The 27,957-nt window shown below is 61.9% G+C and overlaps 2 protein-coding genes across 2 annotated transcripts; both read left to right on the forward strand.

Annotated features, from left to right (window-relative positions):
• Positions 1-814: 814 nt before the first annotated feature.
• LOC129518157 (spidroin-2-like) lies at positions 815-7,783 on the forward strand. Its single transcript, XM_055338160.1, has 4 exons — positions 815-1,498; positions 2,017-2,580; positions 2,854-3,385; positions 7,176-7,783. The coding sequence occupies exons 1-4, from the start codon at positions 815-817 to the stop codon at positions 7,781-7,783; spliced, it is 2,388 nt and encodes a 795-aa protein (XP_055194135.1).
• A 546-nt stretch (positions 7,784-8,329) lies between these two features.
• On the forward strand, positions 8,330-11,035 carry LOC129518158 (40-kDa huntingtin-associated protein-like). The gene is made up of 3 exons (XM_055338161.1): positions 8,330-8,975; positions 9,265-9,952; positions 10,005-11,035. The coding sequence occupies exons 1-3, from the start codon at positions 8,330-8,332 to the stop codon at positions 10,426-10,428; spliced, it is 1,758 nt and encodes a 585-aa protein (XP_055194136.1). The 3' UTR covers positions 10,429-11,035.
• The last annotated feature ends 16,922 nt before the right edge of the window (positions 11,036-27,957 follow it).

A 27,957-nucleotide genomic window follows, 5' to 3' on the forward strand; every position in this document is an offset into this window, starting at 1 on the left:
AGCACAGGCCGGTGCAGCGGCTCCGGAGAACAGCGTGGAGGGTCCTCAAGAAGTTTGCACCACTAGGTCTTTACACGGAGGATACAGAAACAGCAGCTTGAAGGAATAGTGCCCCCCAGTGTTTAAGCGACATTGTGGGCAGCAGCCCGACTAAGGCAAGTGCCCAGACGTCCCCGGATGGACGAATGGACGGAAAGATGTAGTGCACCTGTTCACCACGGAGTATTACTGAGGCACGGAAGATAATGAGATGTCGGCCTCTTCGATGACATGGTTGGAGCTAGAGACGCTTACGTGAAGTGAAATAAGTCAGGCAGGGAGAGACAAATGCCACAAGCTTGCACTCACAAGTAGGATTTAAGATGCAAGACAAATGAACGCAGAGCGGGAACAGGAAAACCAAGAAACAGACTCAAATAGAGAGAACACAGTGATGGGCAGCGGGGCGGGGGAGTGGGGTAAGTAGGTGCCGGGGACGAGGGAGGCAGCTTGGGATGAGCGCCGGGTGCTGTCCGTAGGTGTCCAATCACTGAATTCCATACCCGGAACTCATGTTACACTGTACCTCAAACAACTGGAATTTAAATAAAAATCTAGTAGAAAAACAAAAGAATTCCTTTCGCCGTACATGGCAAAGAATAAAATTAGCTGAAGATGTGCAGGAATTGGACTTGCTGAAAGGAAAACCTTGCTGAAAGTACCTCGGCAGGCCCCAAATACGAGGGAAGCCCCCCCCCCCCGTTTCAGGACCTGAACGTGTCGCGTCGCCGCCCAGACGGGCCCAGGCGACAGACAGGTCGCACCCCCCGCCGGGATGCCCCCACCCCCCGCCCTGCGCAGCCCGAGTGCAGGGGCCGCCTGGAGGGGCACCCAGTGGGAGGGCCCCGCCCGGTCCCGGCGCACCTGCAGCCCTCCCGCCGCGCCGACCGGCCGCTGCTGGCACCGCGGGGCGGCGTTCGGGACCCGGGGGCGCGACAGGCCCAGCCCGGGGGGGGGGGCAGCTGGACGACCGCCTGCAGCCCAGGCTCGGGTCGGCAGCCCTGGGGGGGGCGGGGGGAGCCCGGAGGCTCCACGGGGCCCCGGGTCAGCGGCCTGCACCTGCCGGAGCTCCCTGTCCCTCGGGCCCCGCCCTGCCCCTCCCTACACACGGGGGACAGTGACCCCCAGGTGCCGCGGCACAGCCGGCGCGGGGGCTCGCGAGGCCGCACCGGGAGGACCACGCGCGGGCCAGGGCCAGTGGGGCGACGCGGGGGGAGCAGGGGGCCAGGCTCAGCGCGCTGCCCAGACAGCGGGTGTCGCCCTGCCGTCGGGCCCCCCATCCCGGCCCGGAGGGGCCCCGGGGGCGTCGGAAACGCGACGACCCGACGACCTTCGCCGCCGCCGCGCACGTCCGCCGGCAGGTGCCCCTCGCCGCCAGGTGGGCCACCGGGTGCGCAGCGGGGCGACCCCGGGGCTCTGCGCGCAATGGGGGCGAGTCGGCCCTCGACGGACGTGCAGGGTGATCCCTGCTCCCTCGGGGGGCCCATTCCTGCTCCCTGGGGGGACGGACCCCGACTCCTGTCCCTTGGTGGAGGGACCCCGATTCCTGATCCCTATGGGGGAGGGGCCCGATACCTGCTCCCTCAGAGGGGGGGAGGGGCCCGATTCCTGCTCCCTCGGAGGGGGGGAGGAGGCCGTTATTCCTGCTCCCTCGAGGGGAGGGGCCCCGATTCCTGCTCCCTCGGAGGGGGGGGAGGGGCCCGGATTCCTGCTCCCTCGAGGGGAGGGGCCCTGATTCCTGCTCCCTCGAGGGGAGGGGCCCCGATTCCTGCTCCCTCGGAGGGGGGGAGGGGCCCCGATTCCTGCTCCCTCGGAGGGGGGAGGGGCCCCGATTCCTGCTCCCTCGGAGTGGGGGGAGGGGCCCCGATTCCTGCTCCCTCGGAGGGGGGGAGGAGGCCGTTATTTCTGCTCCCTCGGGGGGGGGGGCCCCGATTCCTTTGCCTTGGGGGCCCCGATTCCCGCTCCCTCGGAGAACAGCCCTCCCGAGAACATGGTGCCGAGGGAACGCGGCCGGCGCACACGGCCACCTACTGGTCCCAGGGTGGCACCTGCGGCAGGCGTCTAGCGGACGCCAAGCGGCAGGGACGGGAGGCCGAGGAGCGGTGCCCCGGGGCAGGAGGGGGTGCAGGGGGCAGTGAGCGCGCGGCGGCCGGGCCGTCTGTGCGGGGTGGTGCCGCGTGTGCACCCGAGAGGGCCGACATGTCGGGGGTGCACCTGGTGGCGCGCGAGCTCCTGCACGCTGGTCGGTGGCGCCCTATGCCGTCCGCGCGGCGCAGAGCCAGCGACTTCCCGCCTTTTCTGGTGGGCGAGGGCCGGGCCAATGGGGACGCGGTGACCTCATCAGGCCTGCGTGTCACCGCGTGCGCAGTGGGGCGGGGAGGGGGTGTCGCGTTTATAAGGAGCGGGGCGTCATCGCCCGCGGCTCAGAGCTCGGGAGCAGCCGGCCCAGCGCGCCGCACGGCGGTGCACCCGCGCGCTCCTCTCTGCGCCCCGACGCCGTTTCGGCAGCGCAGCCCGAGGTCCGTCTCTCCGCAGCCCGAGGTCAGTCTTTCTGCAGCCCGAGGTCCGTCTTTTGCTCCCTCGGGCGGAGGGACCCCAATTCCTGCTCCCTTGGGGGGAGGGGCGGATTCCTGCTCCCTCGGAGGGGGGGGGAGGAGGCCGTTATTCCTGCTCCCTCGGAGGGGGGGGAGGGACCCCGATTCCTGCTCCCTCGGAGGGGGGGAGGAGGCCGTTATTCCTGCTCCCTCGGGGGGGGGGGAGGGCCCCCGATTCCTTTCCCTTGGGGGCCCCGATTCCCGCTCCCTCGGACAACAGCCCTCCCGAGAACATGGTGCCGAGGGAACGCGGCCGGCGCACACGGCCACCTACTGGTCCCAGGGTGGCACCTGCGGCAGGCGTCTAGCGGACGCCAAGCGGCAGGGACGGGAGGCCGAGGAGCGGTGCCCCGGGGCAGGAGGGGGTGCAGGGGGCAGTGAGCGCGCGGCGGCCGGGCCGTCTGTGCGGGGTGGTGCCGCGTGTGCACCCGAGAGGGCCGACATGTCGGGGGTGCACGTGGTGGCGCCGCGAGCTCCTGCCGTCCGCGCGGCGCAGAGCCAGCGACTTCCCGCCAGCGGCTTTTCTGGCGGGCGAGGGCCGGGCGGGGCCAATGGGGACGGGGTGACCTCATCAGGCCTGCGTGTCACCACGTGCACAGCGGGGCGAGGAGGGGTTGTGTCCCTCGGATACGGAGCGGGGCGTCATCGCCCGCTGCGGAGGGCTCGGGAGCAGCCGGCCCAGCGCGCCGCACGGCGGTGCACCCCGGGGCTCCTCTCTGCGCCCCGACGCCGTTTCGGCAGCGCAGCCCGAGGTCCGTCTCTCCACAGCCCCAGTTCGGTCTCTGCAGCCCGAGGTCGGACTCTCTGCAGCCCGAGGTCGGTCTCTCTGCAGCCCGAGGTCGGACTCTCTGCAGCCCGAGTTCGGTCTCTCTGCAGCCTGAGGTCGGACTCTCTGCAGCCCGAGTTCGGTCTCTCTGCAGCCCGAGGTCGGTCTCTGCAGCCTGAGATCGGACTCTCTGCAGCCTGAGGTCGGTCTCTGCAGCCCGAGTTCGGTCTCTCTGCAGCCCGAGGTCGGTCTCTGCAGCCCGAGGTCGGACTCTCTGCAGCCCGAGTTCGGTCTCTCTGCAGCCTGAGGTCGGCCTCTGCAGCCCGAGGTCCGACTCTCTGCAGCCCGAGTTCGGTCTCTCTGCAGCCTGAGATCGGACTCTCTGCAGCCTGAGGTCGGTCTCTGCAGCCCGAGGTCGGTCTCTACAGCCCGAGTTCGGTCTCTCTGCAGCCCGAGGTCGGTCTCTCTGCAGCCCGAGTTCGGTCTCTCTGCAGCCCGAGTTCGGTCTCTCTGCAGCCCGAGGTCGGTCTCTGCAGCCTGAGATCGGACTCTCTGCAGCCCGAGGTCGGTCTCTGCAGCCCGAGGTCGGTCTCTGCAGCCCGAGGTCGGTCTCTCTACAGCCCGAGTTCGGTCTCTCTGCAGCCCGAGGTCGGTCTCTGCAGCCTGAGATCGGACTCTCTGCAGCCTGAGATCGGACTCTCTGCAGCCCGAGGCCGGTCTCTGTAGCCCGAGGTCGGACTCTCTGCAGCCCGAGTTCGGTCTCTCTGCAGCCTGAGGTCGGCCTCTGCAGCCCGAGGTCCGACTCTCTGCAGCCCGAGTTCGGTCTCTGCAGCCCGAGGTCGGTCTCTCTGCAGCCCGAGTTCGGTCTCTCTGCAGCCTGAGGTCGGCCTCTGCAGCCCGAGGTCCGACTCTCTGCAGCCCGAGTTCGGTCTCTGCAGCCCGAGGTCGGTCTCTCTGCAGCCCGAGTTCGGTCTCTCTGCAGCCCGAGGTCGGTCTCTGCAGCCTGAGATCGGACTCTCTGCAGCCTGAGATCGGACTCTCTGCAGCCCGAGGTCGGACTCTGCAGCCCGAGGTCCGACTCTCTGCAGCCCGAGTTCGGTCTCTGCACCCCGAGGTCGGTCTCTCTGCAGCCCGAGGTCGGTCTCTCTGCAGCCCGAGGTCGGTCTCTGCAGCCTGAGATCGGACTCTCTGCAGCCTGAGATCGGACTCTCTGCAGCCCGAGGTCGGACTCTGCAGCCCGAGGTCGGTCTCTGCAGCCCGAGTTCGGTCTCTGCAGCCCGAGGTCGGTCTCTCTGCAGCCCGAGGTCGGTCTCTGCAGCCTGAGATCGGACTCTCTGCAGCCCGAGGCCGGTCTCTGCAGCCCGAGGTCGGTCTCTCTGCAGCCCGAGGTCGGTCTCTGCAGCCCGAGGTCGGACTCTCTGCAGCCCGAGTTCGGTCTCTCTGCAGCCTGAGGTCGGCCTCTGCAGCCCGAGGTCCGACTCTCTGCAGCCCGAGTTCGGTCTCTGCAGCCCGAGGTCGGTCTCTCTGCAGCCCGAGTTCGGTCTCTCTGCAGCCCGAGGTCGGTCTCTGCAGCCTGAGATCGGACTCTCTGCAGCCTGAGATCGGACTCTCTGCAGCCCGAGGTCGGACTCTGCAGCCCGAGGTCGGTCTCTGCAGCCCGAGGTCGGTCTCTCTACAGCCCGAGGTCGGTCTCTGCAGCCTGAGATCGGACTCTCTGCAGCCTGAGATCGGACTCTCTGCAGCCCGAGGTCCGACTCTCTGCAGCCCGAGTTCGGTCTCTGCAGCCCGAGGTCGGTCTCTCTGCAGCCCGAGTTCGGTCTCTCTGCAGCCCGAGGTCGGTCTCTGCAGCCTGAGATCGGACTCTCTGCAGCCTGAGATCGGACTCTCTGCAGCCCGAGGTCGGACTCTGCAGCCCGAGGTCGGTCTCTGCAGCCCGAGTTCGGTCTCTCTGCAGCCCGAGGTCGGTCTCTGCAGCCTGAGATCGGACTCTCTGCAGCCTGAGATCGGACTCTCTGCAGCCCGAGGCCGGTCTCTGTAGCCCGAGGTCGGACTCTCTGCAGCCCGAGTTCGGTCTCTCTGCAGCCTGAGGTCGGCCTCTGCAGCCCGAGGTCCGACTCTCTGCAGCCCGAGTTCGGTCTCTGCAGCCCGAGGTCGGTCTCTCTGCAGCCCGAGTTCGGTCTCTCTGCAGCCTGAGGTCGGCCTCTGCAGCCCGAGGTCCGACTCTCTGCAGCCCGAGTTCGGTCTCTGCAGCCCGAGGTCGGTCTCTCTGCAGCCCGAGTTCGGTCTCTCTGCAGCCCGAGGTCGGTCTCTGCAGCCTGAGATCGGACTCTCTGCAGCCTGAGATCGGACTCTCTGCAGCCCGAGGTCGGACTCTGCAGCCCGAGGTCCGACTCTCTGCAGCCCGAGTTCGGTCTCTGCACCCCGAGGTCGGTCTCTCTGCAGCCCGAGGTCGGTCTCTCTGCAGCCCGAGGTCGGTCTCTGCAGCCTGAGATCGGACTCTCTGCAGCCTGAGATCGGACTCTCTGCAGCCCGAGGTCGGACTCTGCAGCCCGAGGTCGGTCTCTGCAGCCCGAGTTCGGTCTCTGCAGCCCGAGGTCGGTCTCTCTGCAGCCCGAGGTCGGTCTCTGCAGCCTGAGATCGGACTCTCTGCAGCCCGAGGCCGGTCTCTGCAGCCCGAGGTCGGTCTCTCTGCAGCCCGAGGTCGGTCTCTGCAGCCCGAGGTCGGACTCTCTGCAGCCCGAGTTCGGTCTCTCTGCAGCCTGAGGTCGGCCTCTGCAGCCCGAGGTCCGACTCTCTGCAGCCCGAGTTCGGTCTCTGCAGCCCGAGGTCGGTCTCTCTGCAGCCCGAGTTCGGTCTCTCTGCAGCCCGAGGTCGGTCTCTGCAGCCTGAGATCGGACTCTCTGCAGCCTGAGATCGGACTCTCTGCAGCCCGAGGTCGGACTCTGCAGCCCGAGGTCGGTCTCTGCAGCCCGAGGTCGGTCTCTCTGCAGCCCGAGGTCGGTCTCTGCAGCCTGAGATCGGACTCTCTGCAGCCTGAGATCGGACTCTCTGCAGCCCGAGGTCCGACTCTCTGCAGCCCGAGTTCGGTCTCTGCAGCCCGAGGTCGGTCTCTCTGCAGCCCGAGTTCGGTCTCTCTGCAGCCCGAGGTCGGTCTCTGCAGCCTGAGATCGGACTCTCTGCAGCCTGAGATCGGACTCTCTGCAGCCCGAGGTCGGACTCTGCAGCCCGAGGTCGGTCTCTGCAGCCCGAGTTCGGTCTCTCTGCAGCCCGAGGTCGGTCTCTGCAGCCTGAGATCGGACTCTCTGCAGCCTGAGATCGGACTCTCTGCAGCCCGAGGCCGGTCTCTGTAGCCCGAGGTCGGACTCTCTGCAGCCCGAGTTCGGTCTCTGCAGCCCGAGGTCGGTCTCTCTGCAGCCCGAGGTCGGTCTCTGCAGCCTGAGATCGGACTCTCTGCAGCCTGAGATCGGACTCTCTGCAGCCCGAGGTCGGACTCTCTGCAGCCCGAGGTCGGTCTCTGCAGCCCGAGGTCGGTCTCTCTACAGCCCGAGGTCGGTCTCTCTGCAGCCCGAGGCCCGTCTCTCCGCAGCCTGAGTTCGGTCTCTGTAGCCCGAGGTCGGACTCTGCAACCCGAGGCCCGTGTCTCCGCAGCCCAAGGTCGGTCTCTGCAGCCCGAGGTCGGACTCTCTGCAGCCCGAGGTCGGCCTCTGCACCCCGAGGTCGGTCTCTCTGCAGCCTGAGGCCCGTCTGTCTGCAGCCCTTGACCCATCTCTCTGCAGCCCGAGGCCAGTGTCTCTCTGTCCACAGCCTGATGTTTCCGCGGCCCAGGCCCCATGTCCCCGCGGCCCGACGCCCGACGGTCCGCAGCCCGGGGTCTCCGCAGCCCGAGGCCCGTGGCTCCGCGGCCCGACGCCCGACGGCCCGCAGCCCGGGGTCTCCGCAGCCCGAGGCCCGTGGCTCCGCGGCCCGACGCCCGACCGTCCGCAGGCGGGCCGCAGCCGGGCCGCAGCCCGAGGCCCCGCGCCGAGCGCCGCCGAGGCCCCGCACGCGGCTCCGGGGGAGCCGTGGAGGGCGGGCCGCCCGCCCCAGGTCGTGCCGCTCGCGCAGCGCCCGCGCCGGGCTGGCCTTCTCCGTGTGCCAGGTGGAGCGCCTCCTGCGGGCCGGCCGCTACGCCAATCGCCTGGGCGCGTCCGCCCCCATCTTCCTGGCGGCCGTCATCCAGTTCCTGACGGCCACCGTGCTGGGGCTGGCGGGCGACGAGGCCCGGCACAGGCGCAGCGCGTACATCACCCCGGAGCTCGTGGACCGGGCGCTGCACAACCACGAGCTGCTCAGCGGCTTGTTCACGATGACCACCGTGTCCCAGGTGGCCCCGGCCCGGTACTAGCCGCCCCCGGCCGGGCACCAGCCGCCCCCGCCCCGGCCCCTGATCCCCGCCCCCGCCCGGGGAGCCGCCGGGGGGGCTCGGTGACCCCCGCGTCCCCGCAATAAAAAGCGCAGAGACGACCAGACGTGTGCGCCTCGCTCACTGGGTGCGGGACGCGCCTCGGGGGGAGGGCGGGGGGGGCGGGGGCGGGTCTGGGGGGAGGTTGGGTTTGGGGTCGTGGGCGAGGTTGGGGTGGGGGTGCGGGGCTCGGGGATGACGGGGGGGTTGGGGTGCCCTCGGCGGCGCACGGTGGAGGTGCACGCTTCGGGGGTGATGGAGGATTTGGGGTGCGGCGTGGGGCGCCGGTTCGTGGGCGTGGTGCGGGGTTCGGTCGTGGGGTCCGGGGCAGTGTTGGGGTGCGGGGACGGGGGCTGGGGCGGGGTCCGGCTGGGGTGCGGGGACGGCTCGGAGTCCGTGATGACACCCAAGACCGGCTTCCCTCGGGGTCAGGGCAGGGGTGGCCGCGTTGGGGGTGACGCTGGGGCATAGAAGACCCCCCACCACCACATGGGCCGGTCCCGAGGACGATGTCGCGTGTGGGGCTGGAGGTCAGGACCATGCCTGCGGCGTGGTGATGGGGTGAACGCTGGTGTCCTAACAACCTGGGTGCGGGATGGAGGGGGACACAGCTGCCGGCGTGGACTGTTGGGGGACACACCTGCCGGCGTGGACTGTTGGGGGACACACCTGCCGGCGCGAACTCTGGCGGGGACACAGCTGCCGGCGTGGACTGTTGGGGGACACAGCTGCCGGCGTGGACTGTTGGGGGACACACCTGCCGGCGCGGACTCTGGCGGGGACACACCTGCCGGCGTGGACTGTTGGGGGACACACCTGCCAGCGCGGAGTGAATGGGGGGACACAAATGCCGTCGTGGACTGTTGGGGGACACACCTGCCAGCGCGGAGTGAATGGGGGGACACAAATGCCGTCGTGGACTGTTGGGGGACACACCTGCCGGCGCGGACTCTGGCGGGGACACACCTGCCGGCGCGGACTGTTGCGGGGCCACAGCTGCCGGCGCGGAGCGAATGGGGGACACAGGTGCCGGCGCGGACTCGAGGGGACAGGGCTTTGACGGAAGGCTGGGGGGGCGGGGACCATCGTGACACCGGCCAAGCGGCCTCGGGGCCACGCGGGCCGGCGCCGCGACGTTAGCTCGGGGCCCGGGAGGGGCCGGGGGGCGCGGGCCGACCCGGTGGCCGCGGTCGCGTCGGGAGGGCCGCGCCGGCCCGCGCGCTGGGTTCCGTCGGCCGGGACGGCGGGGCGCGGCGCACGCATGCGCGGGGCCCGCAGGGGGCGGGGCCGGGGCCGGGGCCGGGGGACGCGGGCACGTCGGGCGTGCGCGCGTGCGCGCGTGCGGGCAAGATGGCGGCGGCGGCGGCGGGCGGCCCGGGCGGCCCGGGCGGCGGCGGCGGCGGCGGCGGCCCGGGCGGCGCGCGGCGGCGGCGGCGGCGGCGGCGGCGCGGGCCCGGGGCCCGAGGCCGGGGACTTCCTGGCCCGCTACCGGCAGGTGTCCAGCAAGCTGCGGAAGCGGTTCCTGCGGAAGCCGAACATGGCGGAGGCGGGCGAGCAGTTCGCGCAGCTGGGCCGCGAGCTGCGCGCGCAGGAGTGCCTGCCGTACGCCGCGTGGTGCCAGCTGGCCGTGGCGCGCTGCCAGCAGGCGCTGTTCCACGGGCCCGGGGAGGCGCTGGCGCTGACCGAGGCCGCGCGCCTCTTCCTGCGGCAGGAGCGCGACGCCCGCCAGCGCCTCGCCTGCCCCGCGGCCTACGGGGAGCCGCTGCAGGCCGCCGCCAGCGCGCTGGGCGCCGCCGTGCGCCTGCACCTGGAGCTGGGCCAGCCGGCCGCCGCCGCCGGCCTGTGCCTCGAGCTGGCCGCCGCCCTGCGCGACCTGGGCCAGCCGGCCGCCGCCGCCGGCCACTTCCAGCGCGCCGCGCAGCTGCACCTGCCGCAGCTGCCCCTGGCCGCGCTGCAGGCGCTGGGCGACGCCGCCTCCTGCCAGCTGCTGGCGCGCGACTACAGCGGCGCCCTGGCCGTCTTCACGCGCATGCAGCGCCTGGCGCGGGAGCACGGCAGCCACCCGCTGCGGCAGCCGCCCCCGGCCCCGCCGCCGCCCGCCCCGCCGCTGCCCCTGGCCCCGCCGGCGGCGGCGGCGGCGTCGTCGTCGTCGTCGTCGTTGTCGGCCCCCCGGCCCGCTGGCCCCGGCCCGCCCGCCCGCCGCCCCGCTGCCTGCCGGCGCCGCGCCCGCGCCCGCGCCCGCCACGCTGGGCGCCTTCTCCGACGTGCTGGTCCGCTGCGAGGTGTCCCGCGTGCTGCTGCTGCTGCTGCTGCAGCCGCCGCCCGCCAAGCTGCTGCCCGAGCACGCCCACACGCTGGAGAAGTACTCCTGGGAGGCCTTCGACGGCCACGGGCCCGACGGCGGCGGCCAGCTTCCCGACGAGCTCTTCCTGCTGCTCCAGTCCCTGGTCATGGCCACCCACGAGAAGGACACGGAGGCCGTCAAGTCGCTGCAGGTGGACATGTGGCCGCTGCTCAGTGCGGAGCAGAACCACCTGCTGCACCTCGTTCTGCAGGAAGCCGTGTCCCCGTCGGGGCAGGGCGTCTGACGGACGAGTCGGCGCGCGCCAGCCGCGAAGCCGCTTTCCGCCTCTGGCCGCGTGCCCGGCATCTGCCCCGCCGTCCGACCGCGGGCGGGCGGGCGGGCGGCGGTGCCCACGGACGGGCGGGCAGGGGCCCGGCACTTGCACACCTGTCTTGCTCCTCGCCCGCCCGAGGGCCTCCACCGGACGCCGCTGGACTGCAGGCTCCCGCGTCCCACAGACTTCGTGCCGTCACTGGCGCGGCAACCACCCCAGCATCACGGGGTCAGCCTGGAGGACTTGGCTCTCTCCCCCAAGGCTGGCCACGGGACACCGAGCGGCCCCTTTACCCCTGCCTGGCCTCCTCTTGCACCCAACCCCCCTGCGGGCCCCCACCCCCACCCCCGTACACCTCTGTTGCAAGTTGGACGGTTGGACGTTGCACACGGCTCTCGGTTCCATTTTTTTTTTCCCCCCGTCGGGGATCTGCTTTAGCGCAGGCCGGTGTCTCTCCAGGTGCTCACCCAGGTTCTCCTTTGTTGCCCACGCCCCACGCGTACCCCTGGGGAGCACTAGATGGCATGGGCCCTCGGGGCTGCTGCCCTCAATCCACAATAAAGCCGTTCTGATGCCCCTCGCCTGCGTTCGCCTTCCTCTGTAACACGGGATAGCTGCTCCACCTGTCGGGAAGCAGCAAGGGGAAGAGCGGGTGGCTGTGCCTCGGGCCGCCGCGTGGTCATTCACTTGCAGCGGTCCGTGCGCCTGCGGCTCCGGCTGTGCCGCGCAGTCCATCCACAGACAACCTTGGCCGCGTGGGCCTTCCTCGGGCGCCAAGGCGAATGTGTCCCGCGCAAAGCAGGGGGCCACGTTCCACTGTCGAGGCGTCTGGCGTGCCTTGGAACTCACGGTTGTGGGCCTAGGTTCCATTCTCAGACGTGGGCCTGGGCCACGCTGTGACGTACTTGTCCTGGGCGTCTTCCCGCCACTGGTAGGTAACTCAGGTGTGTTGAATCGGCGTGCTTCTGTCCTATTGCGTGGTCGTCGGCCTGCGAGACCGGGCCTTTCTTGCCCAAGAGGACAGCATCCTGTTTCAGAATCCTACCTTTTCAAGGCTTTTTGGTCCAAGTGTCACGTGCAAACGTTACTAGCTGCGTGTTTGTACGTTCCACTTGTCTTTAGGGGTTTGGGAGGGACAGTGAGAACTCTCCAGAATGTAATCTCCCTCTCAGTCCTTCTGCTTTCGGAAAATGCACCCTTTAGCCTGAGGCTGTGTACGGAACTGATCTGGTGGGGTGAGGTTTAAGGACGCGGTTTGGCAGTTCTGTTTTGCCTTTAGTGTGTGTGTGTGTGTGTGTGTGTGTTGGGGGATGTGTAGGCGGTGGTCTCCGTGAGTTAAGCGCCTCTAAATGGGTGGGACGGTTAGGGTAGTCTTCATGCCTCCATTTCAACAATGGGGAAGCAGTCAGTAGGTAAGAAAATACAAAAGAGGCCCATCTGACAGAGACTCCGCCGCCGGTCCTGCGCACTCACTTGGCTGCCCGGAAGGGTCTTTCGGAACCCTAAAAGCCTAGTCTAACTTACTGCAAAAGTGTTAGGGTGTATCCTCCTTTGTAACTTAGCTTTTTCTGGTACAATCTTCTCAACCGGGAATGTAGGCCTGGGCAGCTTCCTTACTGTCTTACGACAAGAATGCTTAGGAGTTACGGAATGTGACTGGTGGATAGTATTTGGGTTTGGGTTTAAAAAAAAGCCTCCTTAGGCCTCTGGTCTAACTCCTTGCATTGAGGATATAGAGAGGTCACCAAAAACCCTGGTGTTAGGTATATGAGCAGCATTGGATTTCTCTAGAGATACAAATGAACAGAATCTTTGTATGTATAATGTGTGTGTATACTTGTATATGTGCCCATATACGTATACATATGTCTGCTTATATCTAAAAATAGATTGATTTTAAGGTATTGGTTTACATGATTGTGAAGGGTTGAAAATCTCAAAATCTGCAGGATACGCCAGCAGTCTAGAGACCCAGAAAAGAGGTACAGTTGGAGTTCAAAGGCAGTTTGCAGGCTTAATGGCTAAGTTCCCTCTTCTTCCAAGGGGTTTTCTATTAAGGCTTTTAATTGATTGAGTGAGAGCTATCAACAAATGGGGGCTGGTAATCCGCTTTACTCAAAGTCCACTGATTAAATGTCAAGCTCAACTACAAAATAAGCTCACAGAAACATCAAAGGTAAATTTTGAGCAAATGTCAGGGTACACTGGCCTGACCAATTTGACATATAAAATTAACGATCACAAGTACACCCTTTATCAACTTGGCACCCAGACCCATCTCCTTTAAAAATTCCTAGATTCGTAATAAAGATAATAACAAAGTTCTACATAGACCTGACATGGTGCGACTATCCTGTGTACACCAAAACCACAATAACCCTTTTCCCATCATAGTATTTAAGTTTCAGGAAGTCAAGGAGAAGAGAAAATATTAAGGATCATATGTGCTTTAGTGGGAAAAGGGTTATTGTGCTTTTGACAAGTCTAAGTAAAACCTACCAAAATGGAAAATTGAAATGTGCTCAACACCTCTCATCATTAGTTATTTGCAAACTAAAACCACAATGAGGTATCACTATATATGTACCTGGCGTAGAATGGCTAAAGCTAACCAGCTGACACCACTGAATGTAGGCAAAAATAGGGAACAACTGGGACCCTCACACATACTGGGAGTGTAAAATGGTACGAACACTGGAAAACAGTTAAGCAATTTCTTATAAAGCTAGGTATACATCTGACACTTCCACTTTAGGAATTATCCAAGAGAAATGAAAACATTTACACACAAGACCTTGAGCACAAACCTTTATAGTAGCTATATTCATGATAATAAAAAACTAAACAGGCCATTTTTTGATCAGAGTTTGAATATATATAGTTTATCAATACAACTAAATAACAATGATGGAAAGGAATGGGTCATTGATACGTGCAAAAATATGGATAAATCTCGAGGCTTCACTGAAAGTACTTGCATGTCTTATTCCATTTATTTGAAGTTCTAGAATAAGCAAAACTAATATATGGTGGGGAAGAATAAGATCAGTGGTTGCCTATAGGAAATGAGGGTGAGGCTAATTGGAAGCAGGCTGAGGGAACTTTTCATATGATTTAGTAGTTCAAATCCTTAGTGTTCACCCTAGGGAAATGAAAATTCATGTTTATACAAAAGCTATCCATAAATGTTTATAGCAGTTTATTCAAGATTCCCCAAACCTGGAGACCAAAATGTCCTACACTATGCAAATAATCAAACAAAATGTGGTATATCCATATAATGGAATAAAACTTGACAATAAAACACGACTATTGATACATTCTAGATAAACAATCTAGATAAGCCTCAAAAATATGTTGAGTGACGGGAGCCAGTTTCGAAGGTGACATCCTGTATGAATTATATACACAAGTTGTTCTGGGAAAGGCTATTCCACAGCGAGGGAGAACAGAGCAGTGGTTGTTCAAGAGGAGGTGAGGAAAGGGTTTGACGAGTGCTTAGAGTTTACTCCAAAATACTGCCGCTTCAACAACATGCAGGAGTCGAGCAGACGCTAGCTTGCCCTCAAGGACGTGCTCTGGATGACGGCCGGCCGAGTCACAAGTAGGCCTAAGCACGGGTAGGACTTTCCCAGTCACCCCAGTGTTAAACAGTCTCTCCTGCGTGCTGGCTCCTCCCTCTACGGGTCCCTTAGGACTCCCGCAGAGCTTACCAAATCACCACTCTTCTTTTTGTTTTGAAGTGCTCAATCCAGCCTTAGCCCAGAAACCCCAGAAACTTTCACCCATGAACTTATTAGTAAAGGCATATGCTCCACGGCCTGCTGCCCCCTCTGCACTTGCCCTGCCTTGACCTCCCCATGAGTCGCTCCAGACATGCTGTGCGCCTCTTCAGGGAGGTATGAGTGATATGCTTCTCTGCTTCCCTTTCCCTTTCATTCTTGGTTGAACCTCGGCGCATCGTCCAACACCCTTGCCTGGGGTTCCCCTCAACACGTGTTAATTCAGCAAAAATCCTGACAACTGAAAAGGGACTGTGGTACCAAACCAGGCTTTCGGGGTGATGGAGCTGTTCATGTCCTGATTGTGGTGGTGGATACACACATTTCTCCAAGTGTTAAATTCATCGAATGGGGCTCCAAAGAGGTTCATTTCACTGTATGACATAAAAATGCTAAATAAGAAATGTAAAAGAAATGACAGTATCACGGACTGTAAATAGTACCAACCCAAAGTCTTAGTAAATTCTTACTCTAGGGCAGCCCCGGGGGGCGCAGCGGTTTAGCGCCGCCTGCAGCCTAGGGCTGATCCTGGAGATCGAGTCCCACGTCGGGCTCCCCGCACGGAGCCTGCTTCTCCCTCTGCCTGTGTCTCTGCCTCTCTCTGTGTGTGTCTCTATGAATAAATAAAATCTTAAATAAATAAATAAAATTCTTACTCTAGCACAACTCTATTTTTATAAATCATAAAATGTATTTTATATATCATATAGCCACATATGTATGCATATACAATTTTACATGTTTATCTCTCTTTAACTCTTCTAATAACAATCTAAAATGGAGGGCACGTATTGTGTTCCCATTATAAAAATGAGCGTATTAAAGTTCCAGTAAAGCACCAGTACCTAGCAGGAGAGTTGTAGCCATAAAATTCCTAATAAAATTGAAACTACATAAGGCGTAAAGAAATAACAATAACTAAAAGGACATAGGGCTCACACTCAGCCATTACTCTGGCTTTAAGACCCAATGGCCTGATGCAAGGTACAGACCCATGTGCACATCAAGGGGTCTGGGGGAAAACCGTTCCCAGGGGCAAAGTTCATAAGCAAGAAGGTTGTGGCCAGAGGCCTCGCACTGTGCTGTGCCCTTGTCCAGGCAAATCCTGGGCTGGGGACCGGCGGCTGTTACACCTGGTCCTGGACTCCAGCCCCACATGCGCCATCGTCCTCGGGACCGGCCCATGTGGTGGTGGGGGGTCTTCTATGCCCCAGCGTCACCCCCAACGCGGCCACCCCTGCCCTGACCCCGAGGGAAGCCGGTCTTGGGTGTCATCACGGACTCCGAGCCGTCCCCCGCACCCCAGCCGGACCCCGCCCCAGCCCCCGTCCCCGCACCCCAACACTGCCCCGGACCCCACGACCGAACCCCGCACCACGCCCACGAACCGGCGCCCCACGCCGCACCCCAAATCCTCCATCACCCCCGAAGCGTGCACCTCCACCGTGCGCCGCCGAGGGCACCCCAACCCCCCCGTCATCCCCGAGCCCCGCACCCCCACCCCAACCTCGCCCACGACCCCAAACCCAACCTCCCCCCAGACCCGCCCCCGCCCCCCCCGCCCTCCCCCCGAGGCGCGTCCCGCACCCAGTGAGCGAGGCGCACACGTCTGGTCGTCTCTGCGCTTTTTATTGCGGGGACGCGGGGGTCACCGAGCCCCCCCGGCGGCTCCCCGGGCGGGGGCGGGGATCAGGGGCCGGGGCGGGGGCGGCTGGTGCCCGGCCGGGGGCGGCTAGTACCGGGCCGGGGCCACCTGGGACACGGTGGTCATCGTGAACAAGCCGCTGAGCAGCTCGTGGTTGTGCAGCGCCCGGTCCACGAGCTCCGGGGTGATGTACGCGCTGCGCCTGTGCCGGGCCTCGTCGCCCGCCAGCCCCAGCACGGTGGCCGTCAGGAACTGGATGACGGCCGCCAGGAAGATGGGGGCGGACGCGCCCAGGCGATTGGCGTAGCGGCCGGCCCGCAGGAGGCGCTCCACCTGGCACACGGAGAAGGCCAGCCCGGCGCGGGCGCTGCGCGAGCGGCACGACCTGGGGCGGGCGGCCCGCCCTCCACGGCTCCCCCGGAGCCGCGTGCGGGGCCTCGGCGGCGCTCGGCGCGGGGCCTCGGGCTGCGGCCCGGCTGCGGCCCGCCTGCGGACGGTCGGGCGTCGGGCCGCGGAGCCACGGGCCTCGGGCTGCGGAGACCCCGGGCTGCGGGCCGTCGGGCGTCGGGCCGCGGAGCCACGGGCCTCGGGCTGCGGAGACCCCGGGCTGCGGACCGTCGGGCGTCGGGCCGCGGGGACATGGGGCCTGGGCCGCGGAAACATCAGGCTGTGGACAGAGAGACACTGGCCTCGGGCTGCAGAGAGATGGGTCAAGGGCTGCAGACAGACGGGCCTCAGGCTGCAGAGAGACCGACCTCGGGGTGCAGAGGCCGACCTCGGGCTGCAGAGAGTCCGACCTCGGGCTGCAGAGACCGACCTTGGGCTGCGGAGACACGGGCCTCGGGTTGCAGAGTCCGACCTCGGGCTACAGAGACCGAACTCAGGCTGCGGAGAGACGGGCCTCGGGCTGCAGAGAGACCGACCTCGGGCTGTAGAGAGACCGACCTCGGGCTGCAGAGACCGACCTCGGGCTGCAGAGAGTCCGACCTCGGGCTGCAGAGAGTCCGATCTCAGGCTGCAGAGAGTCCGATCTCAGGCTGCAGAGACCGACCTCGGGCTGCAGAGAGACCGACCTCGGGCTGCAGAGACCGAACTCGGGCTGCAGAGAGTCCGACCTCGGGCTACAGAGACCGGCCTCGGGCTGCAGAGAGTCCGATCTCAGGCTGCAGAGAGTCCGATCTCAGGCTGCAGAGACCGACCTCGGGCTGCAGAGAGACCGAACTCGGGCTGCAGAGACCGACCTCGGGCTGCAGAGTCCGACCTCGGGCTGCAGAGAGTCCGATCTCAGGCTGCAGAGAGTCCGATCTCAGGCTGCAGAGACCGACCTCGGGCTGCAGAGAGACCGAACTCGGGCTGCAGAGAGACCGACCTCGGGCTGCAGAGACCGAACTCGGGCTGCAGAGAGTCGGACCTCGGGCTGCAGAGAGTCCGATCTCAGGCTGCAGAGAGTCCGATCTCAGGCTGCAGAGACCGACCTCGGGCTGCAGAGAGACCGACCTCGGGCTGCAGAGACCGACCTCGGGCTGCAGAGTCCGACCTCGGGCTGCAGAGAGTCCGATCTCAGGCTGCAGAGAGTCCGATCTCAGGCTGCAGAGACCGACCTCGGGCTGCAGAGAGACCGAACTCGGGCTGCAGAGAGACCGACCTCGGGCTGCAGAGACCGAACTCGGGCTGCAGAGAGTCGGACCTCGGGCTGCAGAGGCCGACCTCAGGCTGCAGAGAGACCGAACTCGGGCTGCAGAGAGTCCGACCTCGGGCTGCAGAGACCGACCTCGGGCTGCAGAGAGACCGACCTCGGGCTGCAGAGACCGGCCTCGGGCTGCAGAGAGTCCGATCTCAGGCTGCAGAGACCGACCTCGGGCTGCAGAGAGACCGACCTCGGGCTGCAGAGACCGAACTCGGGCTGCAGAGACCGACCTCGGGCTGCAGAGTCCGACCTCGGGCTGCAGAGAGTCCGATCTCAGGCTGCAGAGAGTCCGATCTCAGGCTGCAGAGACCGACCTCGGGCTGCAGAGAGACCGACCTCGGGCTGCAGAGAGACCGACCTCGGGGTGCAGAGACCGAACTCGGGCTGCAGAGAGTCGGACCTCGGGCTGCAGAGTCCGACCTCGGGCTGCAGAGAGTCCGATCTCAGGCTGCAGAGAGTCCGATCTCAGGCTGCAGAGACCGACCTCGGGCTGCAGAGAGACCGAACTCGGGCTGCAGAGAGACCGACCTCGGGCTGCAGAGACCGAACTCGGGCTGCAGAGAGTCGGACCTCGGGCTGCAGAGGCCGACCTCAGGCTGCAGAGAGACCGAACTCGGGCTGCAGAGAGACCGACCTCGGGCTGCAGAGACCGAACTCGGGCTGCAGAGAGTCGGACCTCGGGCTGCAGAGGCCGACCTCAGGCTGCAGAGAGACCGAACTCGGGCTGCAGAGAGTCCGACCTCGGGCTACAGAGACCGGCCTCGGGCTGCAGAGAGTCCGATCTCAGGCTGCAGAGAGTCCGATCTCAGGCTGCAGAGACCGACCTCGGGCTGCAGAGAGACCGAACTCGGGCTGCAGAGACCGACCTCGGGCTGCAGAGTCCGACCTCGGGCTGCAGAGAGTCCGATCTCAGGCTGCAGAGAGTCCGATCTCAGGCTGCAGAGACCGACCTCGGGCTGCAGAGAGACCGAACTCGGGCTGCAGAGAGACCGACCTCGGGCTGCAGAGACCGAACTCGGGCTGCAGAGAGTCGGACCTCGGGCTGCAGAGAGTCCGATCTCAGGCTGCAGAGAGTCCGATCTCAGGCTGCAGAGACCGACCTCGGGCTGTAGAGAGACCGACCTCGGGCTGCAGAGACCGACCTCGGGCTGCAGAGTCCGACCTCGGGCTGCAGAGAGTCCGATCTCAGGCTGCAGAGAGTCCGATCTCAGGCTGCAGAGACCGACCTCGGGCTGCAGAGAGACCGAACTCGGGCTGCAGAGAGACCGACCTCGGGCTGCAGAGACCGAACTCGGGCTGCAGAGAGTCGGACCTCGGGCTGCAGAGGCCGACCTCAGGCTGCAGAGAGACCGAACTCGGGCTGCAGAGAGTCCGACCTCGGGCTGCAGAGACCGACCTCGGGCTGCAGAGAGACCGACCTCGGGCTGCAGAGACCGGCCTCGGGCTGCAGAGAGTCCGATCTCAGGCTGCAGAGACCGACCTCGGGCTGCAGAGAGACCGACCTCGGGCTGCAGAGACCGAACTCGGGCTGCAGAGACCGACCTCGGGCTGCAGAGTCCGACCTCGGGCTGCAGAGAGTCCGATCTCAGGCTGCAGAGAGTCCGATCTCAGGCTGCAGAGACCGACCTCGGGCTGCAGAGAGACCGACCTCGGGCTGCAGAGAGACCGACCTCGGGGTGCAGAGACCGAACTCGGGCTGCAGAGAGTCGGACCTCGGGCTGCAGAGTCCGACCTCGGGCTGCAGAGAGTCCGATCTCAGGCTGCAGAGAGTCCGATCTCAGGCTGCAGAGACCGACCTCGGGCTGCAGAGAGACCGAACTCGGGCTGCAGAGAGACCGACCTCGGGCTGCAGAGACCGAACTCGGGCTGCAGAGAGTCGGACCTCGGGCTGCAGAGGCCGACCTCAGGCTGCAGAGAGACCGAACTCGGGCTGCAGAGAGACCGACCTCGGGCTGCAGAGACCGAACTCGGGCTGCAGAGAGTCGGACCTCGGGCTGCAGAGGCCGACCTCAGGCTGCAGAGAGACCGAACTCGGGCTGCAGAGAGTCCGACCTCGGGCTACAGAGACCGGCCTCGGGCTGCAGAGAGTCCGATCTCAGGCTGCAGAGAGTCCGATCTCAGGCTGCAGAGACCGACCTCGGGCTGCAGAGAGACCGAACTCGGGCTGTAGAGAGACCGACCTCGGGCTGCAGAGACCGACCTCGGGCTGCAGAGACCGACCTCGGGCTGCAGAGAGTCCGATCTCAGGCTGCAGAGACCGACCTCGGGCTGCAGAGAGACCGAACTCGGGCTGCAGAGAGACCGAACTCGGGCTGCAGAGAGACCGACCTCGGGCTGCAGAGAGACCGAACTCGGGCTGTAGAGACCGACCTCGGGCTGCAGAGACCGACCTCAGGCTGCAGAGAGTCCGATCTCAGGCTGCAGAGAGACCGAACTCGGGCTGCAGAGAGTCGGACCTCGGGCTGCAGAGGCCGACCTCAGGCTGCAGAGAGACCGAACTCGGGCTGCAGAGAGTCCGACCTCGGGCTGCAGAGACCGACCTCGGGCTGCAGAGAGACCGAACTCGGGCTGCAGAGACCGACCTCAGGCTGCAGAGAGTCCGATCTCAGGCTGCAGAGACCGACCTCGGGCTGCAGAGAGACCGAACTCGGGCTGCAGAGAGTCCGACCTCAGGCTGCAGAGAGACCGAACTCGGGCTGCAGAGAGTCCGACCTCGGGCTGCAGAGAGACCGACCTCGGGCTGCAGAGAGTCCGACCTCGGGCTGCAGAGACCGAACTGGGGCTGTGGAGAGACGGACCTCGGGCTGCGCTGCCGAAACGGCGTCGGGGCGCAGAGAGGAGCCCCGGGGTGCACCGCCGTGCGGCGCGCTGGGCCGGCTGCTCCCGAGCCCTCCGCAGCGGGCGATGACGCCCCGCTCCGTATCCGAGGGACACAACCCCTCCTCGCCCCGCTGTGCACGTGGTGACACGCAGGCCTGATGAGGTCACCCCGTCCCCATTGGCCCCGCCCGGCCCTCGCCCGCCAGAAAAGCCGCTGGCGGGAAGTCGCTGGCTCTGCGCCGCGCGGACGGCAGGAGCTCGCGGCGCCACCACGTGCACCCCCGACATGTCGGCCCTCTCGGGTGCACACGCGGCACCACCCCGCACAGACGGCCCGGCCGCCGCGCGCTCACTGCCCCCTGCACCCCCTCCTGCCCCGGGGCACCGCTCCTCGGCCTCCCGTCCCTGCCGCTTGGCGTCCGCTAGACGCCTGCCGCAGGTGCCACCCTGGGACCAGTAGGTGGCCGTGTGCGCCGGCCGCGTTCCCTCGGCACCATGTTCTCGGGAGGGCTGTTGTCCGAGGGAGCGGGAATCGGGGCCCCCAAGGGAAAGGAATCGGGGGCCCTCCCCCCCCCCCGAGGGAGCAGGAATAACGGCCTCCTCCCCCCCTCCGAGGGAGCAGGAATCGGGGTCCCTCCCCCCCCTCCGAGGGAGCAGGAATAACGGCCTCCTCCCCCCCCCTCCGAGGGAGCAGGAATCCGCCCCTCCCCCCAAGGGAGCAGGAATTGGGGTCCCTCCGCCCGAGGGAGCAAAAGACGGACCTCGGGCTGCAGAAAGACTGACCTCGGGCTGCGGAGAGACGGACCTCGGGCTGCGCTGCCGAAACGGCGTCGGGGCGCAGAGAGGAGCGCGCGGGTGCACCGCCGTGCGGCGCGCTGGGCCGGCTGCTCCCGAGCTCTGAGCCGCGGGCGATGACGCCCCGCTCCTTATAAACGCGACACCCCCTCCCCGCCCCACTGCGCACGCGGTGACACGCAGGCCTGATGAGGTCACCGCGTCCCCATTGGCCCGGCCCTCGCCCACCAGAAAAGGCGGGAAGTCGCTGGCTCTGCGCCGCGCGGACGGCATAGGGCGCCACCGACCAGCGTGCAGGAGCTCGCGCGCCACCAGGTGCACCCCCGACATGTCGGCCCTCTCGGGTGCACACGCGGCACCACCCCGCACAGACGGCCCGGCCGCCGCGCGCTCACTGCCCCCTGCACCCCCTCCTGCCCCGGGGCACCGCTCCTCGGCCTCCCGTCCCTGCCGCTTGGCGTCCGCTAGACGCCTGCCGCAGGTGCCACCCTGGGACCAGTAGGTGGCCGTGTGCGCCGGCCGCGTTCCCTCGGCACCATGTTCTCGGGAGGGCTGTTCTCCGAGGGAGCGGGAATCGGGGCCCCCAAGGCAAAGGAATCGGGGCCCCCCCCCCCGAGGGAGCAGAAATAACGGCCTCCTCCCCCCCTCCGAGGGAGCAGGAATCGGGGCCCCTCCCCCCACTCCGAGGGAGCAGGAATCGGGGCCCCTCCCCCCTCCGAGGGAGCAGGAATCGGGGCCCCTCCCCCCCTCCGAGGGAGCAGGAATCGGGGCCCCTCCCCTCGAGGGAGCAGGAATCAGGGCCCCTCCCCTCGAGGGAGCAGGAATCCGGGCCCCTCCCCCCCCTCCGAGGGAGCAGGAATCGGGGCCCCTCCCCTCGAGGGAGCAGGAATAACGGCCTCCTCCCCCCCTCCGAGGGAGCAGGAATCGGGGCCCCTCCCCTCGAGGGAGCAGGAATCGGGGCCCCTCCAACCCCTTCCGAGGGAGCAGGAATCGGGGCCCCTCCCCTCGAGGGAGCAGGAATCGGGGCCCCTCCCCTCGAGGGAGCAGGAATCGGGGCCCCTCCAACCCCTTCCGAGGGAGCAGGAATCGGGGCCCCTCCCCTCGAGGGAGCAGGAATCGGGGCCCCTCCCCCCGAGGGAGCAGGAATAACGGCCTCCTCCCCCCCTCCGAGGGAGCAGGAATGGGGGCCCCTCCCCTCGAGGGAGCAGGAATCGGGGCCCCTCCAACCCCTTCCGAGGGAGCAGGAATCGGGGCCCCTCCCCTCGAGGGAGCAGGAATCGGGGCCCCTCCCCTCGAGGGAGCAGGAATCGGGGCCCCTCCAACCCCTTCCGAGGGAGCAGGAATCGGGGCCCCTCCCCTCGAGGGAGCAGGAATCGGGGCCCCTCCCCCGAGGGAGCAGGAATAACGGCCTCCTCCCCCCCTCCGAGGGAGCAGGAATCGGGCCCCTCCCCCCCTCTGAGGGAGCAGGTATCGGGCCCCTCCCCCATAGGGATCAGGAATCGGGGTCCCTACACCAAGGGACAGGAGTCGGGGTCCGTCCCCCCAGGGAGCAGGAATGGGCCCCCCGAGGGAGCAGGGATCACCCTGCACGTCCGTCGAGGGCCGACTCGCCCCCATTGCGCGCAGAGCCCCGGGGTCGCCCCGCTGCGCACCCGGTGGCCCACCTGGCGGCGAGGGGCACCTGCCGGCGGACGTGCGCGGCGGCGGCGAAGGTCGTCGGGTCGTCGCGTTTCCGACGCCCCCGGGGCCCCTCCGGGCCGGGATGGGGGGCCCGACGGCAGGGCGACACCCGCTGTCTGGGCAGCGCGCTGAGCCTGGCCCCCTGCTCCCCCCGCGTCGCCCCACTGGCCCTGGCCCGCGCGTGGTCCTCCCGGTGCGGCCTCGCGAGCCCCCGCGCCGGCTGTGCCGCGGCACCTGGGGGTCACTGTCCCCCGTGTGTAGGGAGGGGCAGGGCGGGGCCCGAGGGACAGGGAGCTCCGGCAGGTGCAGGCCGCTGACCCGGGGCCCCGTGGAGCCTCCGGGCTCCCCCCGCCCCCCCCAGGGCTGCCGACCCGAGCCTGGGCTGCAGGCGGTCGTCCAGCTGCCCCCCCCCCCCGGGCTGGGCCTGTCGCGCCCCCGGGTCCCGAACGCCGCCCCGCGGTGCCAGCAGCGGCCGGTCGGCGCGGCGGGAGGGCTGCAGGTGCGCCGGGACCGGGCGGGGCCCTCCCACTGGGTGCCCCTCCAGGCGGCCCCTGCACTCGGGCTGCGCAGGGCGGGGGGTGGGGGCATCCCGGCGGGGGGTGCGACCTGTCTGTCGCCTGGGCCCGTCTGGGCGGCGACGCGACACGTTCAGGTCCTGAAACGGGGGGGGGGGGGCTTCCCTCGTATTTGGGGCCTGCCGAGGTACTTTCAGCAAGGTTTTAATTTTAATTTATTTTTGTTTTCTGTGTGAGAAAGGGCTCCAGGTCCATCTACCGCACACGGCTGTCCGCTTTTCCCCACACCATTTCTGGAACAGAGTCTCTTTCTTGCCATCAGGAGGCCTTTCCTGCTGGGTCAAAGACTGACCATAGAATTCAAGGCCCGTTTCTGGGTTCTCTATCCTGTTCCACGGATCCATGTGTCTGCTTTGTGCGAGCACCTTACTGTCCTGATCACAACAGGTTATAATATTACTTGAAGTCCGGAATTGTAATGCCTCTAGCTTTTTTTTTTAAGACTTTATTCATTTATTCATGACACAGACACAGACACACACACACACACACACACACACACAGACACAGACACAGGCAGAGACCCAGGCAGACGGAGAAGCAGGCTCCACGCAGGGAGCCCAATGTGGGACCTGATCCCGGGTCCCCAGGATCATGCCCTGGGCTGAAGCCGGCGCTAAACCGCTGCGCCCCCCCGGGCTGCCCCCTGCTTTTCTTTTAAAAGGTTGCTTTGGCTATTCGGGTTCTTTTGTGGTTCCATATAAATTTCACTATTTTTTCTTCTACTTATGTGAAAAATGCTGTTGGTGTTTTGACAGGAATTGCATTAAGTGTGTAGTTGTTTGGGGTGATTTTTTTTTATTTTGATCATATCTGTTCCTCCAAACTCTGAACATGGAATTTATTCCATTTCTTTGTGTCATCTTCAATTTTTTAGGTAAGTGTTTTATAGTTTTTACAGTACAGGTCTTTCCAACTTTGGTTAGGTTTATTCTTAGGTGTCTCATGGTTTTTGGTGCAGTTGTAAATGAGATCTATTCCTTGATTTCTCCTTCTGCTGCTTCATTATTGGTGTATAGACATACAACAGATTTCTGCATGTTGATTTTGTATTCCGTGACTTAACTGAATTTGCCTATCAATTCTAGCAATTTTTTTGGGTAACTCAGGTTTTCTATATATAGCATCATATCATCTACAAATAGTGAAAGTATGACTTCTTCCTTCCTGATTTGGGTACCTTTTATTTCTTTTTGTTGTCTGACTGCTGAGGCTGGGACTTCCAGCACTATGTTAAATAACAGCGGTGAGAGTGGGCATCCTTATTCCTGAAATTAGAGGAAAAGCTCTCAGTCTTTCCCCATTGAGGATGAGATTTGCTGCGGGTTTCTGTATATGGCCTTTATTATGATGGGGTGTGTTCCCTCTATCTCTACTTTGTTGAGGGTTTCTATCTAGAATGGATGCTGTGCTTTGTCAAATCCCTTTTCTGCATCTATTGAGAGGATCCCATGGGTGCTATCCTGCCTTTTATGCATGTGGTGTATCACACTGATTGATCTGTGAATATCGATCCACCCTTGTGGCGCAGGAATAAATCCCACTTGATCCTGGTGAACGATTCTTTCAATGTACTGTTGGATTTGATTTGCTGGTATCTTGTTGAGAACTTCTGCATCCATGTGCATCAGGGATATTGGCCTCTATTCTGTTTTCAGTGGAGTCTGTCTGGCTTTGGATTGACGGTAACGCTGGCCTCTTAGAATGACTTTGGACGTTTTCCTTCCATTTCTATTTTTTGCAATAGTTTGAGAACAACACGCATTAACTCTTTTTTTTTTTTTTTAATGTTTGGAAGAATTCCCCTGTAAAGCCATCTGGCCCTGGCCTTTTGTTTGTTTGGAGATTTTGATGACTGATTTACATTCTTTGCTGGTTATCAGTCTGTTCAAATTTTCTATTTCTTCTTTTTTCTGTTTTGGTAGGTTATGTGTTTCTATTTGTAATTTATCCATGTCTTCCAGGTTGTCCAATGGGTTGGCATATAATTTTTCATACTATTCTCTTAGAATTGTTTGCATTTCTGTGGTACTGGTTGTGATTTTTCCTCTCTCATTTGTGATTTTATTTATTTGGGACTTTTTAAGTCTGGCTAGGGGTTTATCGATTGTATTACTTTTTTCAAAGAATCAGCTCCTGTTTCATTGATCTCTTCTACTGCTGTTTTAGTTTCCGTATCATTTATTTCCGTTCTAATCTCTTATTTACCTTCTTCTGCTGGTGTTACGCTTCGTTTGTTGTTCTTTTTCTAGCTTCTTTAGGTGTTAGGTTGTTTCTTTCAGATTTTTCTTGCTTGTTAAGGTAGCCCTGTAATGCAATATACTTCCATCTTAGGACCACTTTTACCCTATCTGAAAGGTTTTAGACTACTGTGTTTTCATTTTCATTTGTTTCCATGTATTTTTAAAAATTTCTTCTTTAATTTCCCAGTTGACCCATTCATTGCTTAGGGCCATGTTGTTTGACCTGCATGTATTTGTGGTCTTCCCAAGTTTTTTTTTCTTGTGTTTGACTTCCAGTTTCACAGTGTTGTGGTCAGATAACAGGCACGGTATGACCCCAATATTTTTGTACTTGTTGAGAGGTTCTCTGTGACCCAGTATGTGATCTGTTCTGGAGAATGTCCCATGTGTACTCGAAATGAATGTGTATTCTGCTGCTTTAGGATGGAATGGTCTGAATATATCTGCGAGGTCCATCTGGTCCAGTATGTCATTCAAAGCCATGGTTTCCTTGTTGGTTTTTTGTTCAGATGATCTGGTCATTGCTCTAAGTGGGGAGCTAAAAAAGTCTCCTGCTATGATTGTATTATTATCAATGAATTCCTTTATGTTTGTTATTAATTCTTTCATATATTTGGGTGCCTCCAAGTTAGGGGCATCAATATTTACAATTGTTAGATCTTCTTGTTGGAAAGTCCCCTGTACTACGATACAGCACCTTCTTCATCTGTTGTTACAGTCTTTGGTTTAGAATGTATTTTGTGTGGTATAAGTACTGCCACTCCACCTTTCTTTCATGTCCGTTAGCACGATAAATCATTCTCCATCCCCTTGCTTTCAGTCTGCAGGTATCTTTAGGTCTAAAATGAGTCTTGTAGGCCACATATAGATGGGTCTTTTTTTATGCATTCTGACACCCTGTGTCTTTTGAATTTTTTTTTAATTTTTATTTATTTATGATAGTCACAGAGAGAGAGAGAGAGGCAGAGACATAGGCAGAGGGAGAAGCAGGCTCCATGCACTGGGAACCCGATATGGGATTCGATCCCGGGTCTCCAGGATCGCGCCCTGAGCCAAAGGCAGGCGCCAAACCGCTGCACCACCCAGGGATCCCACCCTGTGTCTTTTGATTGGAGAGAGTTTACTTAGTGCATTTACACTCAGGGTAATTATTGATAGATATGTATTTATTGCAATTTTATTACTTGTATTGTCATTTTTTCTGGAGATTTTCTCTGATCCTTTCTTGTCTTTGACACATTTGGTCTGTCCTTCCCACTAAGAGAGTCTCCTTTGATATTTCTTGCAGCGCTGGTTTAGTGGCCACTAACTCCTTTAGTTTTTGTCTGGGAAACTATCTCTCTTTCTATTCTAAATCTCTAGCCTTGCTAGAGAGAATATTCTTGGCTGCAGATTTTTCCCATTCAGCACTTTGAATATACATGCTACTCTCTCTCGGCCAAGTTTTCTGTTGAGAAATCTCCAACTAGTCTTATGGGTTTTTCCTTGTAAGTGAAGGACTTCTTTTGCCTGCTGCTTTTAAAATTTTTCCTTTATCACTAGATTTTCTCAATTTAACTAGAATATGGTACTCGCCTTCTTTTGTTGATTTTTATGAAAATTTTCTGTGTTTCCTGGATCTAGATGTCTGTTTCCTTCCCCAAATAGGGAAGTTTTCGGCTATTACTTCCTGAAATGAATGTTCTGCTCCCTTTTCTCTCCTTCTTGTGCATCTCCTAGAATATGAATGTTATTATGTTTGATGGAATGAATTACTGAGTTCCGTAATTCTACTCTTGTATTCCATAATGCTTCTTTTCTTAGCTTCATCATTTTCCATTATTTTATCTTCCATATCACCTATTTATTCCTCTGCTTCTTCCGTGCTCCTGTTCATTGCATCAAGTGTATTTTGAATCTCAGTTATTGCATTTTTCATTTCTGATTGTCTTTTTAAAACTCTTTTACCTCTGATGTAAGGCCTCTCTGAAGTCTTCCATTCTTAAGCTCAGCAAGTGTTCTTATGATTGTTGCTTTAAATTCGCCATCAGGCATGTTACTTACCTTTGTTTCACTGAGATCTGTGGCATCACCTATCTTGTTTCATTTGGGATGAATTTCTCTGTCCTGGGATTTTTTTTCTAAGTCTCTGTCTTTTTCCCTGTGTTAGATAAGCCTATTATGTTTCTTGTTCCTGAGAGTGATGGCTTTATGAATAATAAGTCATATAGTGTCCATGGTCACTTCAGGGAATGTCTGTGGTGTGTGTAGTGTGCATTCTGCTGCATTTTGG

Source organism: Nyctereutes procyonoides, unplaced genomic scaffold, assembly GCF_905146905.1.
Source record: "Nyctereutes procyonoides isolate TBG_1078 unplaced genomic scaffold, NYPRO_anot_genome, whole genome shotgun sequence".
In the NCBI taxonomy this organism is placed as follows: domain Eukaryota; kingdom Metazoa; phylum Chordata; class Mammalia; order Carnivora; family Canidae; genus Nyctereutes; species Nyctereutes procyonoides.

What these genes read in the sequence shown, in the direction of transcription:
- LOC129518157 (XM_055338160.1), top strand. Translation starts at nt 815, where the DNA reads ATGCCCCCACCCCCCGCCCTGCGCAGCCCGAGTGCAGGGGCCGCCTGG. An exon ending in GCCCTCGACGGACGTGCAGG is followed by an intron (nt 1,499 to 2,016) that starts GTGATCCCTGCT and finishes CTCGGAGAACAG; the next exon opens with CCCTCCCGAGAACATGGTGC. An exon ending in CCGTCTCTCCGCAGCCCGAG is followed by an intron (nt 2,581 to 2,853) that starts GTCAGTCTTTCT and finishes CTCGGACAACAG; the next exon opens with CCCTCCCGAGAACATGGTGC.
- LOC129518158 (XM_055338161.1), top strand. Translation starts at nt 8,330, where the DNA reads ATGGGCCGGTCCCGAGGACGATGTCGCGTGTGGGGCTGGAGGTCAGGA. An exon ending in ACGCGGGCCGGCGCCGCGAC is followed by an intron (nt 8,976 to 9,264) that starts GTTAGCTCGGGG and finishes GGGCGGCGCGCG; the next exon opens with GCGGCGGCGGCGGCGGCGGC. An exon ending in CCGCCCGCCCCGCCGCTGCC is followed by an intron (nt 9,953 to 10,004) that starts CCTGGCCCCGCC and finishes TCGTCGTTGTCG; the next exon opens with GCCCCCCGGCCCGCTGGCCC.